The sequence below is a fragment of the Ornithodoros turicata genome, unplaced genomic scaffold (assembly GCF_037126465.1).
Source record: "Ornithodoros turicata isolate Travis unplaced genomic scaffold, ASM3712646v1 ctg00001218.1, whole genome shotgun sequence".
NCBI classification, from domain to species: Eukaryota; Metazoa; Arthropoda; class Arachnida; order Ixodida; family Argasidae; genus Ornithodoros; species Ornithodoros turicata.
The window spans coordinates 90,954-112,138 of record NW_026999508.1 but is presented as its reverse complement, the minus strand read 5'-3'; the positions used below and the strand labels follow the sequence as shown (position 1 = coordinate 112,138).

General features: G+C 44.7%; 1 protein-coding gene across 1 annotated transcript; it reads left to right on the top strand.

Moving 5' to 3' along the window:
- The first annotated feature begins 16,009 nt into the window (after window positions 1-16,009).
- LOC135376688 (neprilysin-1-like) lies at window positions 16,010-17,530 on the top strand. Its single transcript, XM_064609180.1, has one exon. The coding sequence runs from the start codon at window positions 16,010-16,012 to the stop codon at window positions 17,528-17,530; it is 1,521 nt and encodes a 506-aa protein (XP_064465250.1).
- The last annotated feature ends 3,655 nt before the right edge of the window (window positions 17,531-21,185 follow it).

Sequence of the window (21,185 nt, the reverse complement as noted above, 5' to 3'; positions counted from 1 at the left end):
TAGGAAAATTTGATTGGCGCAAGTGTGGGAAAGGGAAATTAGTGATGCAACCAAAATAACATGAGGATGAGCTTTTGTTCTGAAGGTTCATTTCCAAACGTGTTCCGTGGTGTGTTATCGCTATATCTGAATGACAATGCAAGTCCGCCGCCCCCCGCCTGAAAAGGAAACATTTCCGTGACGTGATGCAGCGGGTGAAAGTATTTCTACCGAGGCGACATTCGTCCCTTACAACTGCAAGTGTAGAGTGCATCGAATGCATCGTACGGATTTTGTTGTGTTCAGCTTTTTTTTTTCTTTGTTATTGCGTGTTAGCGCCGCGATGTAGCTGCGGCTATGAGCGCCGTACAGACGTCCACAGATGTCTGTTGTACTCACTAGTATAGTCATGCTGTGGAAAACGTAAGGATCTCCAAAAATAAATTGCAGAGCAACCAGCGAATTTAGATCAGCTTGAAACGAAGCAACAATTACGCGGTTTGATGGTGCGACCCGTTCCTTCAATCCCAGCCTATACTTTTCAACTTGATCTCCAATGTTTATTGTAGATTTCCATTAACCAGTTATATGGATCCATGGTATGAAGACTGGCATGGTATTGGGTATAGCCTGTTCAGGGGAGCAGAAACTGGAACAGGGTAGAATATCGCCGGTGGCGATTAGACACCCCAACGTCTAAAGTAAAGTTGTTCATGAGTAGATTTGGAGATACTACGCGCAATCGATTACATTATTTATCTCTCACTTAAGATGAAGCAATGCTTAGATCAGGGTAATCAGGGCTCTCAGTCTGCTTGCAGTCAGCTATTCTGTGCCCCGAGGGCTCTTGACCACGAAACAGAATAAAGCTGCCCCCCCCCTCCCCCCAATAATGAAGAATTCGGAATGAAACCAGGTTTCGAGGCATTGTTTTTACCCTTGCTCAATGTAGTGCTGCTCCTGTTGAGGTTAGGAAGTACATTCACATTCGAGCAGTTCTTGTGACTCGTGAACCTCAACAAGTAGTTATAACGATCTGGTCTGATCGTGCATTTTGATAAAGTACACCGTAAGAAATATGATAATTAAGAAGTAATAGTGGAGACAAGTGCAGAGAATGGCATCATCTTAATTATTGCACTAAGTTTTATGGGCTTGCAGCATAGCAGCAGCCTCTCCGGATATGGATCTTATGCAATAGGCTGATGGATCTGCGAGGGATAGGAGAGGAGAACCAGATCTCTATAAATGTCAGTTGTGGTATTTCCTTGAGCTTTAAGCGGTGGAAGGGACGGGAACATAACGCACCAGCCCTGTCTGTCCACCGGTGTTTTGAGTTACACCGCCTTTACGGCAGCAGCTTGCTTTCGTTCTAATCCGTTATTCGCCAGTTTGTAGTTGAGTTCCCCTTCCTGTGTCTCCATTTGCGCTGTATTCACCTTTTCTTTTCTTTTTGCCTTTAATTCCTCGATGAGAAATTGTCCACCTTACGATTCCTTTAAATTATACGACAGGAATGACACATTCTTCAGATGGAAGATGGAAGATGCCTGCTGACCTGATGGGGAGGGCGGGGCGTAATGTTACTTCCCATTCTGTTAGTAACATACCAGTCGTGAGGGTCTCACTTGCTATTTCAGCCGCTATTTCTGTGAGTAAGTAGTGTTGCATGTCAACAGCTGGGGACGGTACGTAAATATTTGTTCACCTGTGCTGCGCGTACTGAGGTCCTGTCCAGAACTTGAGGGCATCAACCAGAGCATAGTCAGTGTTAGTCAACTGACTGCCGTACATACGGCTGATACCTATAGGGATGTAAAAGCTTACCACTACGTGAGGACAGAACCGCACTAGTAATGTCTTCCACAAGCTTGCGCAAATTTTATTTAGTATTTTATTTATTTATTAGCATTTTTGTGGTGCCCATTTTGAGGGAGCATACACTGTTAAAACAGAACCTCACTACATAGCACGCTCCTAGCCAATCGTCATTTCGAATGATATCATTCTGTATACCAATTGGTTAAAAATGGGAGGAGGCGCCTATTTGGGACGCATTATCTCGTCCCAGATAGGCGCCTCCCCCTTGTCCTGTTTTGCACAAATCAGGGCACAGAACGATATTATTCGAAATTATGTTTGACTAGGAGCGTGCTATGTGGTGCAGTTCTGTTTTATCAGTGTATGATGACTCGTTATAACTATAATACATCGAACGCACTGACACAAACATGCGAGTATGATGCTAGAGTCTATTCCAACAACTTCAAGACGTCACCCAAGGGAAACGTCAAGCCAGGCAAAGCTATCCTTTCTACCCAGTCAAGACACATTGTTGATAGAATGCAAAATTAACTTTCAATATTGCCGAGCAAGGTAGAACGCGAAATGCGAGCATTAGTTCCGCGCTGATTTTACGTAGCCGATTCACCGTGTGAATTGTTTTGCGCGAAGATAATGTAGATTTGTCCTACACAAATTAACGGTAGATTGGCATACGTGAAAAAAGCGTCGATTGATATCTATGATGGAAGACAGACGTCCAGCATACAACGTTGCTTTTGCGACAATTTGGCCTCATACCTTTAAAAAACTCGAGCTCCAACAACGTGTACCCGCCGCGCGCATGGTGGCTGAACAGCGCTTTACCGGTGTTGCCTTTGCGTATAACTCTGCTGCTGTTAGTATTGCGAAAGGTCATGCAAAGAAGATAAAATATTTCGCACTCACATCTCCGTCGATGTCGTCGTCACGCCACGACCGTCCTCTTGCGGAAAACACCAGCAGTACGACGAGTACCAAGGTTGAGTAGTTGATGAGGGCCATGTCGTTGCTCCAGGAGACTTGTGCTGTCGTCCAACAACTTGCCTTTTAAAGCATTCACCTTCCTAGGTGACGCTAGCTCTGAAAAAAAAAAATCCTGTTGAAGTCTGTATGGTCACGCGTTTACACATCCGAACAGAAAGTGTTAAACAGGATACTTACACACGTTCAGTAAGCATTGCTCTGTTTGCTCCACTAGCTCGGAGTGTACATGACGTGCGTGTACTGTGAGCGTGGTGTTTCTCTTGTGGCATACACAGTTTCAGATAAGGAAAGAAAAACGACCAAATATCGCTCTGAAATAATTGCTAAAGAACGAGCGAGCAGGTGGGTAGCATTCGCTCTAGTAGCTATATTACACCTGACTATAAGGACTACGAATACATACAGAAACAGGCAAGTTCCAAACAGAGCCAAACGCCGACTCCGTTCAACTACGTATGGGTCTTTATATCTGCGTTCTCCCTTTGCCTCTCTCTTTTAAACCACGTACTCTTTGTAAAGCTCGAAACCTGAGAAACGTCTGCTGCCAATGAAAAGAGCACTGGAAGCAACTTGCAGGAATCACACCTAATGGTACTGACGGTCTTTCTTCATTCAATACTCTGCATAAGTTGTCTTTTACGCCAACTTCGCCAATTCCCACTTTCTCGCGAAAGTTTTAGTCCTAATTAAGGTACCTAAACGTGCCTTCATCCGAATTCGCGAATTATTGAGGGCGCGAAATCAACGACAGTATTTATATCAATGAATATGTACAAGAATGATATACAGAAGTACGATATACGCTTTCCTTAATATAGGCGAAAAACACGAAAAGTCGCCACTGTACTCTACGTCACAGCTGATCACTGAGGAAACTCTGAAAAAGTTTCGGAACGATATCGAACACACTGACGGGAGCCCAGTGTTCATGCAGCACTGTGTAAATGAGGCTTATTGTGATTTCTTTTGCAAGTTTACGAGTTTTCCAATACGCTTACGCAAAGTCAAGCGGCGCATACACAAGCCTTGGGTCACACCTGAATTGCTGGGCTTAATATCTAAGAAGAAAGAGCTTTACACTCTAAGGAAAACAAAAGAGTATTTTTACTCGTAGTAGGGACTAAATGCATTGTCACAAAAAATAATCACTTTCGGGAGTAAATGCACGGGAGTAAATGAATGTCACAGAGCGGAGACTGCATTTCACGAGTTGTTCTAAGAGTCCCAGGTACATAATTTGTGTACATGCATGAAAATACGTTGAAGCAAACCGTCAACCGTGATATATCGAGTTATATAAAATCTTGCGCCATACATAGGGCACAATTTGCGAAGAAAGATGCGCTAACTGTTTCTAACTCTGTGCGCGTCTGGAAAATTGCTACTTTGGCTGAGTTATACAGCCTTATGCCATCAAATTGACCAAGGGCACATATTTACGTAGACTGTTGCAGTCAGAAGCGCCCATTCGCGAAGTTCAGTGACAATTTCAAGTCCTGGAGAGAAAACGTCTGGACTATAAATGTCGGGAAAGGCGACTAAAATGGGGAGTAATTGCAGTCCAGGGGAGTAGAAGCTACAATTACTCCCCCTTTTGCTCCTCTTTTTCTTATAAAGTATACAAGACGTTCGCCCAGTCGAAAGACGCTTGTCCAAAAGGAACTGAAATATATCCGCAATCGCGTATCAGCGGCCGTAATGGCCGTTAATGGCATGATAATAAATGGTGGGAACGTAAATGCTGTTGAATTGTGTACCAAATTGAATGATCACTTTGCTAGCATCGTACAGCGAACATGTCCTCTTCGTGGGTACTCAATTGAGGCTTATAGAACAAATTCATATCATATTCGGGACTCGATTTTCTTTTTTCCAGTGACCGAGAATGAAGTATATGCTTGTTTTATCAACAAAGCAAACAAACAAAACAAACACTTGTTTCATCAACAAAAAAAAAAAGAAAATAGTAAAGCACGCGAATTCAGAAAAATTCAGATTAAACCTGTTAGTATGCCTGTTTTGCTTAGCTTATACAAAGAGGGTTAAAAATTAGGCTGTTCGGTTTTATAGAATCATGATTAAAAGCGTTAAAACCCCAGTGCAAGGGAGTTATACACACTTGGCATTTATATTGACCTCTCTATAAAGCGTTCGACTGCATTGTCTACTCCATATTACTACAGAAATTGGAAAGCTACGGTGTGCAAGGTACGGTGCTGACTCTCTTCAAATCATACCTAGGTGATAGGTACCAATATGCATAGATTGAGAAGTTACCCGTCAAAAAGAACTCGTTACAAGTTAAGTTACCGCGTGCTAAATGTAACTAAGTTAATAACGAAGTTCTTCAGCATGAAATCTAACTCGCAGTTACTGAGTTACTTAACAAAAAGAACGAGTTACTTCGAAGTTACTTCGGACACAAAATAGCATTACGCAAGTGCAGCGCGCGAGCAGTTGAGTTAGACCTTGAGTTGCCTGCAGAGGAGTGCAACACGCTTAGATCGTTTTCCTTTATGCCCAACAATAGACCTCTCCTGTTTGTAAATAAATGACGTCATAGTGTTTGACAGCGCCAAAATTTGGTAGAACTGAACTACGCTCGAAGCTAGAGGCAAACAAGGTCGCGCCCGAAAGCCACAGTCTTGAGGGGATTACGACATGATTCCTTGAATGAACGAGACCCTCGGTCCTACTTTTCTTTCAATAGGAGACAGCGAACAAGTGCCCGTTCGTGGAACCCAGCCCACTCCTCCCGATTTGTTTCGGTTTCAGTCTGTCTACCAATATGTCAGGGCACGCATAATAGAACCCTCACTGGCCAGGGATTAGTACACACGGGGCAAGATGTCCAAATGGGGACTTCCAAGAAGGGCCAATGTCCGGGTCAAGCCGAGGGACTCAGGAAATTTCCACTGAACAAGCAAGATAATGGAAAGACGAGACACAGAAAGTTTGAGAGGGAGATCCAAAATATGTAATTAGAGTATTGAGTAGAAAATACCATAAAATGTATTTTAAATAGAGTACAAATACACAAAACAAAAAGTACTGAGTAGAGTACCAAAATACCGCAAATTGTATTTAAAATACAGTATTTTAAATACAATACTCCAAATACGTACAAGTCTGCCTCGAACTCTGCCAATATGTACCATATAATAACTGTTGCTCGGGAATGTTAGCAATTTCTGCTGGTGTACCCGAAGGCAGCATATTGGGACCGCTTCTCTTTAACATATATGTAAAGGACATCGTTAACGCATCACAAGTTGGAATTTATATATATATATGCCGATGACACGGCTTTATTCATTGCAGACAACAAGAGTGCAAATATTAGTGTGAGAGCAAGCACCTCTCTCTGCGGGATCAAAAGGTGGGCTGATGCAAATGGCATAAACGTAAATAAGACCAGAGCAGTACTGTATATAAGCCGAAAAACAAGCCAGTATCCATTCTAATGCCCCACTTTGGTAGTAATATTGTCGAAATAGTGAAAGCGGTAAAGATATACTTGATGTGCTCTTCTCAGAAAACCTAACTTGGAATGAACATGTAAGCTACCTTAAAAAGGAAAATAGTTAAAGAATAGGCATTTTAAGTATAGGTGTCGCTTCCTCCTATACCGAAATATGGAAAAACGGTTATTTACAATTCCCTCATAGTGTCTCATTTATACTATTGTCTTCTTGTATGGGGTATCACTTCTCTGAGGAACATGAAATAGTATATCTATCCTGCAGAAACAACGAGTCAGATCTATAGCTGCAGTACCTTTTGACCATCGTACAACTGATCTTTTCGTTGATGAGAGTAGCCAACTTTTATCCTGATATACTTCTCAAGACTTACGTTTACGCCGTAAAACAGAATAACAGCTTAATCCTATCACCCCTTAACATGTAGCGATATAATTCACGCTCACCGCGGCCGACACTGCGCCTAACAGTTCTACGGTCTCCTACAAGTTAATTGCGATCACTTCATAACTGATAATATCGCCGTCCTTCTCCACCAATACTGCAGAGAAGGTACCGGGGCTGACTACTTGTCACTATAGTTGCGTCCATGGCTATGTTCGTAAACTAGCATCATTTTCTTGTAATACCCACGTAATTTGAGTCATTTGCTGTATTCATTTTGTCATGTTCCCTCTTCTCGTCAGAATTGTCATATTTGTTCTTGTTGATTGCTTGTTGTTGTACTGTTGCTTCGTTGTTGATTTTCAATTTGGGCGTCAGAATTCCCTTTGCTGACTGATGCACCGAGCAGTTCCACGAAGGCGTGGCCTTGTCAAGCAGTCTTACACTGCTTTTTGGCCACCCCTACGCATTTGTCTTGGATATAAATATAAAATATGAATAAATGAGAAAATAGACACAATTTATAGGCACCACAAACCCGTGTTGTAGGCCTTGCAGGCACGACAATGTGAGGGCCTCCCGTGTTCACTGCGATGTTCATCCGTTACAGTCTCACTCATGAAACCCCATTTAGGAAACATCGCACACCGCTATGAAACATCCAACTGAAGATTCCGTCTTCCTATTTCGTCCCACTACTGCCCGTGAGAACAATGTCTGATATGACGCCGACATATACGGAACCAAGACGTACGTATCGATTGCATACGCGATCACTTTTTGATTGATTGATTTCCTTTTTGGGATACCCGTCAAAGCCTAATGCGGATGAAAGTTTAGTAGTTTAGTATGCTTGAGCTCTTGAGATGTGTGCTCTCAATTAATATTTTCCACTTGAACCGATAACGTTTTTTTTTTTTTCCCTGCGTAGCACTTATTCCAAAAACCGTTTTTACGGTTTTTGGTTCTTTTCCTATTGGCCCAAAATAAAGCTTTCTTTCGGTTTTCGATTCCGGTATTCATTTAACTCCGGAACAATGACAAACTCAGTCATGTCAGCTGCAATTATGTGCTTCCTTAATTTGATATGAAACGGATAACAGCGAGATGAGCTTGCTGTTTTCATTATACGTACAGGGCGTTTTTCCTTATCCTAGATGTCGTCGCAGATGACTCCATTTTTGCAGGTGGGTCTTACGGTCCACGTTCTAGAATCACAGTAATCGGCACCTTCAAGTTGCTCCGCGAACCAGCGGAAACCATCCGCCATTCCTTGTTCCGGTATCTCGGGTTCACGTAACAACAGAGCGACGTACACACCCCAACACACAAGCGAGTGATGTTGTAGAAAATGTACATCGGGTATTTATTTTACATATACGTACGAGACGCGCACTTTAAGATAGAAAATCAAAGAACATACGGGAAGGCTCCCAATGGGAGGAACGCCTTCCATGGCAAAAGATGGCGGCTTTATTGTAGCAACTCTCCGTCGGGTACTTCCGACCCCCCTAGATTCCAAAAGATCATCTTCTATGCAGTCGTCTTATGTATGCGTCACATGATTCATAGCTCACTGTGTCACGGATACTGTGTGTATACGCATGCAAGTTTAAGTGTGTATCCTCAGTGTGCACACTCGTGAAGCGTCGACTCAAGGTTTAACCGTGTAGTATATCCACAACCGATTATACGGCGCCTTTCCTTTATTTATGATATCAGCAGAATTCAAGTTCTGCGTCACAGGGCGCCGTCTGCAACGTATTCGTACTGTATACAATAGGATATGATTCGAAATCAATGTCACGATATCCGAGACTGACACTGTTGACGGTTCAGCGTGGAAGCAGACGGTACAGTTAATGACCTTCCTAGCGCTTCCGCATGGAAATCCAGCAAACGCGAAAAAAATTATTGCATGAGAGTCGTTCTTGTTTGGAATTTTATTTCGGTTATACAAAAAAAAAGTTAAGAAAGCATCGATTCAAAGGAGGTGCATTAGTTCTTTTATTTTAATTTTATTTTTGTGCGTGTGTGTGTGCTTCAAAACTTTCGTTCGTTACGAGCGTTCTATTCCAAAACTCTCAACCGCCAAGGCTGATTTCAATCGTGCAAGCGACGACCGCAATGTTCATAGTAGCGATATGTTCTCTGCAGTGATATGGTATCACGCAACTGGGAATTTACGGTTCAGCGTGCTAGATGCATCGCTATTTACTTGAGGGTGAGGACGTATCTTTAAAATATACATTATGAGAGATGGCAGCTGGAGTCACTTTATTCTGTGCGTTACATAATGTGCGCAAAGAAGTTGTCTCTCTTCACAGTGTAATGTCTGTTTCCCTTTCGACGATCGAACGAGACATTTGTCTTTTTTTTTATTTGAACTTAATTTATGTCGTCAAATCCTGGAGGGGTGGCGGTGAATGGAGGCAAGGGGAGCAGGTCCTTCGTATACGTTGGAGGAGGGCCCCTTGTAGGTAACGGAAGGTAACCCGGTCCGTCCCCGGGTGGACCGTGTCTTCGATAAAGGTCGCAGGGCAGTATATAGTACTGCTGCATGGAAAGATTTTTCTGAGTCTCGCAACGCCACGCAAAGGCCAAGTTTAATTTCTGAGCTGCAATTATTTCTATTGACGGCCGAAAGGGGTTGGCGTTTCTGAAAGGTCCCGCGTAAGGTAAACTATCGCACACTTTAATGCCTTTCCAGGGATGCTGGTAGAGTGGAATGGGTCACTATCCATTTGTCTTCGCCTAAATTGACGACCTGCTGATCGCAAGTTCCATTCCACAAGAGCATGCCGCCTATCTCCGCACTCTCCTTACTCGCCTCAACGACTTCAGTATCGTCGTTAATGCCGCCAAGAGCGAGTACAGATTGGAGCAACTGGAGTTCTTCAACCACCTCATCACCAGCTCCGGCATCACCCCACTTCCCACAAAGACCCAAGCGATCCAGTCCCACAACCGTAGTGCGCACGCAAGCTCTGGGAATTCATCGGGCTTGACTGTGCAACAACTCTCCCTTTGGAATCGCTGCTTGCTACCACCAAAAGCCGTACCACTTTATTCACCAGGAAGCAAACCGCCATCGATGCATTTGAGAAGATTAGGCGTTACTTGGCTACTGCTACCCTTCTGGCACAACCATCCCACCATCCCCGACCATCCTGCTGGTCGACGCTTTGGAGTCTGCCGTTGGCGCAAGACTCCAGCCAATGGCAACCGCTAACATACTTCTCCTGAGAGCTTAGATGGGTAGAAATCCAGCGAACCGGTAGAGATGTAGGAAGGGAGTTGCCTCAGGACAGAAGCCGCCGATATTTCGAACAGAGCCTGTTCTTCTTCTGGGCACCGTCCTCATCATTGGCATGGTATTTAAAGGGTTAGGTGTGACGTGTTTAAAGGTTCATGCGAATTGTGGGTCAACAGCCCGGAGGGAAGAAAGGGTCCGTACGGGCTTCTACGGCCGGAGCGAATGGCTGCTTTGTTAGAGTGTGGAGGGGCAAGCTGAAAGCCAGGGTGTTACAGCACATTTTCCTGCAAGCTGAAAGCCAGGGTGTTACAGCACATTTTCCCGCGAGCTCCTTGCAGTCTATCTCGCGGTGAAGCGTTTTCGACTCTCGAAGGCCGCACGTTCACCACCTACACGGACCACAAGCCGTTCATTCAGTGCTAGTTTCACACTGGACGCTTTGGCTGGGCAGCGACGCACGGTCCAGGTATTGGCCAAGGTGAGCGCCGATGCACGCTCTGATCGCACAGTAGACAGAAAACTAAAGAGAATTTCGGTTGAAGTATACTAGCAAAACACGAAGAGGAACACAGACAAACGCATTCACTGTAGATGTATACGCAGCGTACGTTTTTTTACACGGTTACTGGAACACCCTGCATGCACTGCCTGAATAAACGCTGGTGTCCCCGGGACGCTCATCCTTTCACATCGCCATTCTACCAAAACCGGAACGTTTTCTAAAGAGTGTCCTATATTTCCTAATCGATGGACAAGCATCGGAATAAAGGCTTATTTTCGCATTGCGACGGTGCATGACTGCCCATTCGTGTGCCTGTGTGTCTCTAGACCCGTAAGTGTCATCTAGCAGAGAAGATTTCCCCCTTCAAAGACACGTTCCTCAATCGCGTACGTAAAATTGGGAGTAGATTTACGGTGAAGGCGAGTCGGTCTATTTGCGTGGCGACATGCTGCACATGCCGCAGGGTATAGGACTGCAGATAATTTCAACCTCCTGGGATTCTTTTGACGTGCACCCAGTGGCGTATCTAGGGTGTGGCAGGTGTGGACAGGTGCCATGGGCGCCAGGTGAACAGGGGCGCCATTATGTGGTCGGGTGTGAATGTGCCAGATCGGGCACTCAACCTGGCACATTCATAAATGATCTAAAGCACCCGCCATTAGGGAGGTTGTAGTGTGAAACCTAGTGCCAACCACATGAAAACGCATCCCCAAGGACATCATGTTAACCATGTTGCCATGGGCGCAGGTAGCTCTAGATACGCCACTGCGTGCACCGGATATCTCCGACACACGTGGCTGGATGCGCTGTTTATCTCCCAAGCATTGCTTCCGTCCTCGGCCGGAATCGAACCCACGACCACAGAGCTCAATTACGTACAACAGTTTGCCTGTTTTATGCGATTATTATCGGGGAAACAGCTCACTCTTGCTCAATAACAGACCTCTCCCAGTTTGTAAACAAATGATGTCATTGTGTTCGACAGCGCCACCAATTTGGTTGACTTTAACTATACGCTCGAAGCTAGAGGGCGAACAAGGTCGCGCCCGAAAGCCACAGTCTTGAGGGGATTACGATGGTCCCTGAAAGGGACGCGACCTTCGATCCTACTTTTCTTCCAATAGGAGGCAGCGAACAAGTGGCCGTTCGTGGAACTCAGCCCTCCCCTTCCGATTTGTTTCGGTTTCAGTCTGTCTACCAACGTCATGATGACGTTCCGCACGTGGAGGTCTACTGCCTTGGCGGAACGACAATTTTTAGGTAGGAAAATAATTCGCGTTTTTAATAATAATTTTAATAATTCGGGGCTTTAAGTCGCGAGACAACTGCGATAATGAGCGACGCCACAGTGATCGGGTAACTAGTCGAGCAACTTGAGCCTTATCCAGAATACTGTCACCGTCCTATAGGCCGGGTTTGAACCCGCGATCTTATGGGATCCACTCGGGGACACGCTACCGGCTGAGCTACCGAGGGCGGCATCAACCTTCGAACGGTAGCGTACCTACAGACCATTGAATAGAAAATTTTATTGTACTGAACCCGCACCACCTGCCAAGCTGCCTTATTTTATCAATATAATTCTTTGAGGTACCGCTGCATTATTCATTTCTGTGTATCCTGACAACACGGAACTATGCGCAGGTGATGCCATATTAACATAATTTGCCTCAGCCCATTTTCCTTCGTGTTTGCGAAAGCACTTCGTGGTCGCTGATCTTCCATCTTTGTGCGGAATATTTGAGACTTGACGACTGATCACACAGTTGCCGCAGACTACGTATATGAGGGTGGATCTTGTCATGATTTACTTATCATGATGGCAGATTTATGCCTTCACCCAGTTGTTTTCTAAAATTTGAACGGAAAAGTTAGGTTCAGGTTCAGGTTCAGTTAGAAATTTGTTTCCGGACAGCGGCGCACCGATCGGCAGAATCGGCGGCGGCGCGTCTTGTTACTATAACCACGATCTACTAGATTACAGCGACCATGTCAGACACCCCTTCCCAGCGCCGCCTTGGAGGCTAGCGGGGGAGCTACCCATCGGCCCGGTATTATTTTCTTACTTCCTCCATTACTAGAATACTTTTTACTTCGGCTTACTTTAGTGTTTCTGTACAAGCGGTGGAACCCCACGGGAGATGATTCTCGTTCTAAATTAGATTATCATCATCATTCTACGTGTCTGCATAGAAGCTGTTGCTGTCGTCTGCAACGGTGGTGGTGATACAAGTGAAAGGGCTCGCCGTCATCGTGCGTCCGCTTCTGCGCGTACAACATTCAAATTTCGATTGTCCAGTCATGATGCAGATCTCGCGGACCGATGTGTAGCGCACCTAGCGGACCGTGCGGTCAGGCTCCCCATAGAGGTTGACGATTATGGCATGGTCGTTTTAATCTAATAGGCCGTGATCGCGACGTGGGCCGTCGCGAGCGCAGCAAGAAGGTGGAGGAAGAGGACCAGCGATTAAGGTAGGAGAAGACGAAGAAGTGCCACGTCGGAAGGTGGAGAAGGAGGAAGCTAGAACTTTCCATTGATCCTCTGGATTAGGGACATTTGCAGAAGGCCTTTGTCGGAACAAAAACTACAAATGGCTTCCTATCCCTCTCCGACCTCTGGGGTGAGCTGCAACCCATCGGTGAGTCGAGTCTTCTTAGACTAGTACATTCGACGGAGTACTACTACTACAACTATTTGTAAAAGTAGTGCAGGATAACATTAAGCGCTAAAACCTTCTTACGGTTACTTGGTGGAACGGCATACCATATAACAGCAGCGTATGCGGATGTATAGTTCCGTGTCGGGACCACTAGCTTTTTTTAAGCGAAAAAAGGAATAAAAACAAAAATCAAACGCTTTTACGTGAAACAGAAGCTAGTTACTAATTAGTAACGAAATTAAACGGGGATGACCCTCGTATATTGCGTGAAACGTATAAAAATTAAATTCTATCGCCCGTTTCTTGAAGGCGATCCGCCATTTTTACTGAGGACCTCCTGATCTAACCCGAGGCATAGTCTCGACGCCCGCACCGCCTAGTGGCGTGCCTGGGGGGTGGAAGAGAAAGCCCCCCTCCAGTCTGCAGGACCTCATCTAGACTAACCTCACTAAAGTGAGGTGATTCTACCTCTTGCAAGATGGCAAGTTTCGAGTCTGCTTAGAATTCCCGGGTTTCTCCTGCGCTAAAAGTGAATCAGATGGGGGTTGTTGAAATGCACATAAAAAACTTCTAGTCCACAAAATGTTATAATTCTCACATTTTTAGATTCAGTATATGACGTACTTCCACTGCTATGCAATATTTACTTTCCTAACGTTTTCACTAATTTTTGAAAACGAGTGGTCCCGATACAGAACTACAACCGTGCATGCGTCCCCGTCCCTTCCCTTATCCAACGAAGTACACTGGCAATATGCAATCGTATCCATTCCGCTTAACTTTCATGGGACCTACGCTCGTTTTCTGAAAGGAAGGACATTTCGATTAGCTGTGGTTGGCAGTTCATGTCGATATGGCTATAGATCCTGAATTAGTTTTCCTGACTGAAAGTGGTTTCTCCATCTTGAAATAAGATGGATTGCGTGTTCTTGGTATTGCCAACATGATGTGATTTTTTTTTCTTTTCAAAACACCTCACAGTGGTGCATCACGTGCGCTTATATACCACCGGCCGTTCAAAAGTTTTTTTGTTTTTTTTTTACAGGCCTGCATATTAGATCCCTTGCCGACGGTTGTGACATATGCCTGGTATTTCACGAAAAGTTTCTTGGTGGATAATCCGCAAACGGCTTACGCTATTGAAGGACTTCCTGTTTAGTAAACACTCTTTGAGACGTCGCCTACGTACTGTCTGGTGATATCGGACGGTATCGGTATCTCCGATATACCAATTGCGACACTTTAGCAAGAAAACGTTTACATTTAGTGCTTTTTTTAGTAATTAATTCGTTTCGCTTTATTATTGCGCGAAGCACCAGAACAATGGACTCTTGGTTCAGCTATCCCGCGTAGAAACGGGTGTCTTGCGGCTCTCATCTCCTGTCAACCCAGTGTTGAAAAAAAGGCAGATGAACGTGCAGTTGAGAGCCCCGTAGTTGACTGCATTGCCCCAAGCAAGACCTATGTACATCGAAAGCAATTAAGTACTTCAAGATAAAAAATTACTAAGTCTTCATCCTGTTTTACCCCGGAAACTCTCTCACTGAACTACGGCGTGTAGTGGCGCTAGTGGGTTGGGTTGCGGACACTGAAGACGATGCGCGAGAGCTTGGCCTGGGATTCTTCTGGCTGATTCGTCTGGAGACATAGGCTCCAACATGTATTGTCTTGTCCCTAGTTACTCGTATTAAATCGTTGTTATTCCCACGCATACCGACTATCTCACGGCGAAGGGAGCGAACGCGTCCGAAGTATAATTAAAAAATTATGAACATGAGAGAACTCATGTTCTGAGGCTGGAACAACATAGAAGGGACAAATGCAAACAAAGCCTCAAAAGGCCTAAGAAATAAACGATGAAACATGAAAGTCACTGAAAGGGTTAGCCAGCTGTAGGACTCGAACCCACGTCTTCTGGATTACCGGTACATGTTTGCTCACTCATACACACATTCAATGTGTGTATGAGTGAGCAAACATGTAAGAGTGAAAGGAGGATGAGTGGCTGGCTGTCCCTTCAGATGACGCACCCTGAAAGTCGCTGGGGAGGCGTGTTAGCTTAGCCCTGGACCGGTAACCCAGAAGATGTGGGTTCGAGTCCTACAGCTGGCTAACCTTTTCAGTGACTTCCCGCTACGGGCTGCGCTGTCACCCCGTATACTTTGCACTCCTCTCCCCTTCTGGCAGTCGCTGATAGCCACAGTTTCTTCCCGGCGATGACATACAGTCGAAGCGAAAATTCTTGACAGACGGTACTATTCCCCCTTTCCTCTAGGGATTCGAGGAGGCGCAAGAAAGAGTCAAAAGCTTCCAGAAGCTCGTGAAGACAGCGACGTTCATCGTTGCCGCATCTGTTGTGGTACTAGCCACGTGGTATTTCATTGATCAATCACAAACATCAGTCACAACAACCCACACCAACGCGACAACGCTGCACACAACAAACGACAGGAAGACGTGGCGCACGACGCCGATCAATAATCACGAATCTACGGGCGAGAATAAGGACCATACGAGGCCTGAAAATGTGTGTGACACTGAGGACTGTCATTTCATGCGTCGCTTGATTGACCTGTCTGTCGACAAAAGGCTTAATCCCTGTGACAACTTTTTCACATACGTTTGCAACGGTGCCGTTCGCAGTATGCACGGTCTGGCTAACGGATTTCGCGAATACGTATACGAGAATCTACATAAGAGTGCAGAACAATGGATGATCAACGGAATAATAGGACCAGGGAAACAAAATGGATACCAGAAAGTGCTCGCTTTTTATGCCTCCTGCGTCGATACTAGACATGTGACATCAGAGAAAAACTACGTGGACACGTTTCTTAGGAAACGAAAGTTGGCTTTGATCGAACGCTTAGATTTTGACCCATTGAAGAAGCAAATAGAATTCATGTTGATTGGGTTACCGGTATTGTTTGAATATAATATGGTGTCTTACAGTCCGGCCGGTCAAGCCTATATTTTATTGGAATACAAAGGGCGCGCGGCTAAGACTGTGGCAGACGAGCCACGTCCTATGGATGAACGAAAATCCATTGTGGAAAAAATATTAAAATTTGTGTTTTCTGTTGACACTATAGACGAACAGACTTTAAATTCCATTCTGGAGGCCGAAGACAAGATATCGCAGCTGACGGACGAACAGACAGAGTCCACATCTATCACGTTTCCAATGTCTCAAGTAGGATTCACAGAAGGCAGCGATGAAAACATGTCATCACGGTGGATCCAAGCACTGGAAGAACACAGATCTTTGATCGGGGATATTGATACGATTACCCTTCAGATGCGAAGGTCTCACGTTGCCCTTCTTCACAACATCTTCGGGAGCACTCCTCTTATCGATAAACATCTTCTGCAAACGTTATTTGCCTGGGTAATAACTTACGACCTGTATGGGTTGTCTGGTTTCCTGGACTCAGCAAGACAACCTCACACTGTCCGGGTGTGGTGCTACGAATCCGCTAAGAGGACCTTCCCGTCGGTGGCGACTCTCAAGGCTTTGCATGAAATCGTCAATCAATCCAGAGTGGACGCTGTCAGAGAAATGGCTGATTACATTTTCAAAGAAATTGCTGCATCATTTAAGACGTCCCAGTGGCTAGACAATCCTACGAGGGAAGCAGTACTAAAAAAACTATCACTGACGTCAAGAATAATCGGCTACCCGTTTAATTTGTCGTCAGGAGAAGCGGTCGATAGGTATCTGGAGCCAATGCAGGACTTGACGCCGGACAATTACGCAAAAAACGTTGTGCTGACAAGACAAGGCAGAGCTCGAATATTCTGGAAACGTTTTCGACAGCAGGACGGTTACATTAATGCGATAAACACTGTATTGGACTTGATAGGCGTTAATCAATTTGTGAATGCCTTCAATCTCGCTCAATACAACGCAATTGTCATACCTGCACCCTTTATGTACGCACCATTCTTCATATTCCATGGGCCTCCAGAAGTGAACTACGCGGGTCTTGGAACAACTATTGGCCACGAAATTATGCACAACTATGACAACGAACGTATGTTTTCCGACAACAGCACCGAGGGAGTCACAAAGAATAGCTTGGCTGCGTACAAGAAATTAGTCGGATGTCTCCAGTCGGTTATCCACAAAGCACCCAGAGCCAGAACGTTCGAAGAACGTGAGAAGGAATACCTCGCCGACGCATTGGGAATACAATCAGTTGAGAGAGCATGGAGAAAAGCAGCTGAAAGCACAAGCGTTACACTTGGATATGTTAGAGGCTTCACGAGAGACCAATTGTTCTATGTGTCCTATGCCATTAAATGGTGTGGCATTCCAAGCTTAAATGTTTTCAAAACCCACCCCGACCTTGACGAAAGGTGCAACGTCCAACTGATGAACTCTGACCACTTCAGTCGAGTCTTTAACTGCCCACCTGGGTCACCCATGAATCCGTCAGAGAAATGTCGCTTTTGGTAGAGAATGGTTTATGGCAAATGGTGGTTCCTCCCTTCATTTCCCGCAGTGTTATATGGCTTCGTTTTCCTTATAGCATATCCGTCACGCAACATAAATTCCTTATCTGAACAATGATACATGCTCTCTATGCATTATTCCTATAGTCATAAACTGCAAAGAGTTTTGTATGTGCATATTGTATAGTACCTTAGTGGACATGGAACTTTGAGCCCAGTACCAAGATGATATTGGTAACAAGGTCCTCTTGGTGTGTATCACAGTCTAGGGTGGAAGATACTTTGCGGTAGGTGACGCAGTCGTCCTCGAAAAGATGTCCTTAATGAAAATGAGAACTAAAAGAGGGCCTATTACCTAACCTTGAGAGGTACCTGAGGTTGCAGGGGCCAGGATTCAATTCAGTTCAATTAAATTCAATACTTTGTTTTCTTTTCGGTTGGAAAGGGAAGCAAAAAGCTGAGGTTCTATGTTCCTGTCGGATTCGAGCACGTTCAGATTCATGCAGACCGATCCAACGGTTCATGGTTAGTAACGCTCGGAGGTTGAGAGGCGAGATTGGAATGAACACGTACAGAGAAAGGATAAGCAGAAAGGGACACGAGATCTAAGTAAAATTTCGAACAATGTAGACTGTGCCACAAGGTAGGCGATTGTCGTCAGTGCTTCGTCCTATTATTAGTAGTAGGCAGTGGCGTATCTAGAGCTACCTGCGCCCATGGCAAATAGTGAGTCTGCGCCCCTGTTCAGGCACATATCGAGGACACAGTTGGTCATGTTTTGTAAATACTTTAATGAAATCCACAGAACTACTACACATGCAGATGGCCCACTAACGTCACATGATAGCCTTTCTGGCTTTTGCTGCTGCAAATTTGTCGATAATGTCACTGAAATCAATTTTTTTCTGTTTCTTCTCGTTCAACACATAGGACAGCAAGCTCGGAAAGCCTGTCCTGGCCCATTGATGCTCTTAAATACGAAAGTATCAGCTTTAGCTTGCGAAATGACCGCTCAGAGCTGGCAATTGAAACCGCGATCGTAAACATTATCTGGACCGCAACCCGAAGGTTCGGGAAGACATTCTCATCTCCATAGTGAACAATAAATTCAAGAAGCTCTTTGGGTATCGATATTTTGTTTTCTGTGCGCCTCGCGAGCAACATTCTGCAGTCCAAAATTTCTTCGTACAGCTCGTTGCCGTCAACATCTAACGTGTAAAATTTGCCGAAATCGCCCCTACACCTTTACACCTGCCCCAGCAAGACACACGGGTTCAGGTCGACCCTCTTGTTGGTCCGCCCGATACGAACTCTTTTCGTCGGGTCGATTTTCTTGCTCATATATCTCTCTCAAAGTCCCACTGCTGCGATCGGCTTGCTACCTAAACATCCTCAAATGCTGCTGTCGCGTCTCGAGTAACCGTACAGGGTACTGGGATCTCCCTTTTGTTTAGGCTGCTTTGGTCTCGGCCGTGACAGTCGCTCACTGAGCTGGTTCGTTTGCTCACGGTGCCCCGTTCTCGTCAAATACGTCACGCGCCCAGTTTAGCTACCTCGTGGTTAACATGATGTCCTTGGGGATGCGTTTTCGTGTGTTCCGCACTAGGTTTCACATACAACCTCTCTAATGGCGGGTGCTTTAGATCATTTATGAATGTGCCAGGTTGAGTGCACGACCTGGCACATTCACACCCGACCACATAATGGCGCCCCTGTTCACCTGGCGCCCATGGCACCTGTCCACACCTGCCACACCCTAGATACGCCACTGGTAGTAGGCGACTTGATTCCCCTTCGCCACCACTTCTATTTTATCATGTAGAGTGCTCCACGCACTTAGGCCTTGGCTGTTAGTGGGTACTCGTTAAATAAACACATAAACAGCGAGATATGTGTTGTCATAGACGATTCGTCAGTTTCGTTTTCATTTCGTTAGTGCAGTGGTTCCCTGCATTGTGGAATGCTGGGGATGCAATGTACCCCAACGTACAAAATTTCATTTTTCTGTTTAACCACAGAGCAGAAAAGTGTGAAAACACATTCAACCAAGACGGAGTTATCCGCGCCCATCCCTAGGCGGGCACGGGGACCCCTTCGTCCACGGGACGTCACCGCCCACCGCGGACTTATCCCGGAGATGGGTCCCTCGTGTGAACCCACCCTTATGGTGAATAGTGTGGTAGCCAGCTAGAAAGGTTTTGTCTGTCCTCTCTCACAACTGAGAAAAGGTTTCTTTCATGCAGTCAGAATACTTGAGAGAACTCATGGGTTCTGTACGAATATTTCCTGTCCAGCTCGTTCTTGTAGGTCAACGAAAAATGCATGTTTGTTGCTTAGATATGCATATGGTTTGTCATTACAACCTCAGAAAATCAGTTCCTCTCGCAAGATTGTTATGACTGTCTAATTATATAAAAACGAGCTCCCATCACTAAATGGCCATTTTCGTTGCTCCCATTTTGCCTGTTTTTCGTTGCATTTGTATCGTGTGATGTAAATTTGCTACAGTGATCCATACATTATATATTGACAAGTATTGAAGTCATAATGATTCTTTCAATTAGGCATTGGACTATTTTGCAGTCGTGTTAAGAATAGTCTACGAAGCCATGAAACTTTTGCAAACTGCCTTGAGGAGTGAGCTTATAGATGTATTACCATATCTTCTTTCATTTTCAAATTCGTGCTCGTGATTAAGGATATAAGGAGGGGCTGGGTGGGCCAGTGAACATGTCTCTGTGTGCCTGTGTGTTATTGTGTTCTTCTCATGGAAATATTCGACAAAATCCGAGAATATGAGTCAAAATTGCGTTCAATGTGTGCATGTGTAATGATCCCCAGATGCAAAAGAATGCAAACTTTGTAGCCTCTTTCAGATTCACAAAGACTGTCCTGCTATTGAAATTCGTGCTCCTTGGTGTTTCCCCTAGTTCAGGTCGCAATGACAGCATGCTTACAAGTTAACTCTTCAAGCAAAAGTTGTGTCAATGATATTCTCTTGACAGCTTTTAGCATTGACTATTGATTATTTTAATTACCTCAATGACTGCTCGCCATGATTCTACCCCGTTAACGATCTTTGATGTTCTTCTGTTAGCATGGTATTTCTAACATTGACTATTGATTATTGTTGCTATGATGCTCCATGTTTGGTTCTAGAATCTAGAGTCCATACTCTCTCCATCCATTTACATATTCCTGTGTTTTGCTCTTCACTTGCTGGGTTCGTATATGGTAGTCTTCGATTGATATAAATAGAGAATTATTATTCTTTGAAGCATTGACTAATGGTAATTGGTGTTCTGGTTATGTATATATATGTGTGTGTGTGTTTGTGTGCCTGATTCTACTTTTCCATCTATCTACATGTTCCTCTGTTTTGCTCTTCACTTGAGAGATTCGTATTTCGCTTTCTTCGATTAACATCAGTAGAGAATTATCATTTCTTTAAGCATTGACCACTGATAATTTTCACTAATTCCATACATTTTTTCATTATCTACATGTTCCTAAATTCTGCTTGTTCCTCTTTAAGGTAAATATTGCTAGTGCTGATTATTGAATATTGTTGCTATGATTGTGTGCGTGTGTCTGATTCTACTTCTCCATCTATCTACATGTTCCTCTGTTTTGCTCTTCACTTGGTAAATTCGCATTTG

Bases quoted from the DNA above. Each gene is read 5' to 3' on its own strand.
- LOC135376688 (XM_064609180.1), top strand. From the start codon at position 16,010: ATGGTGTCTTACAGTCCGGCCGGTCAAGCCTATATTTTATTGGAATAC.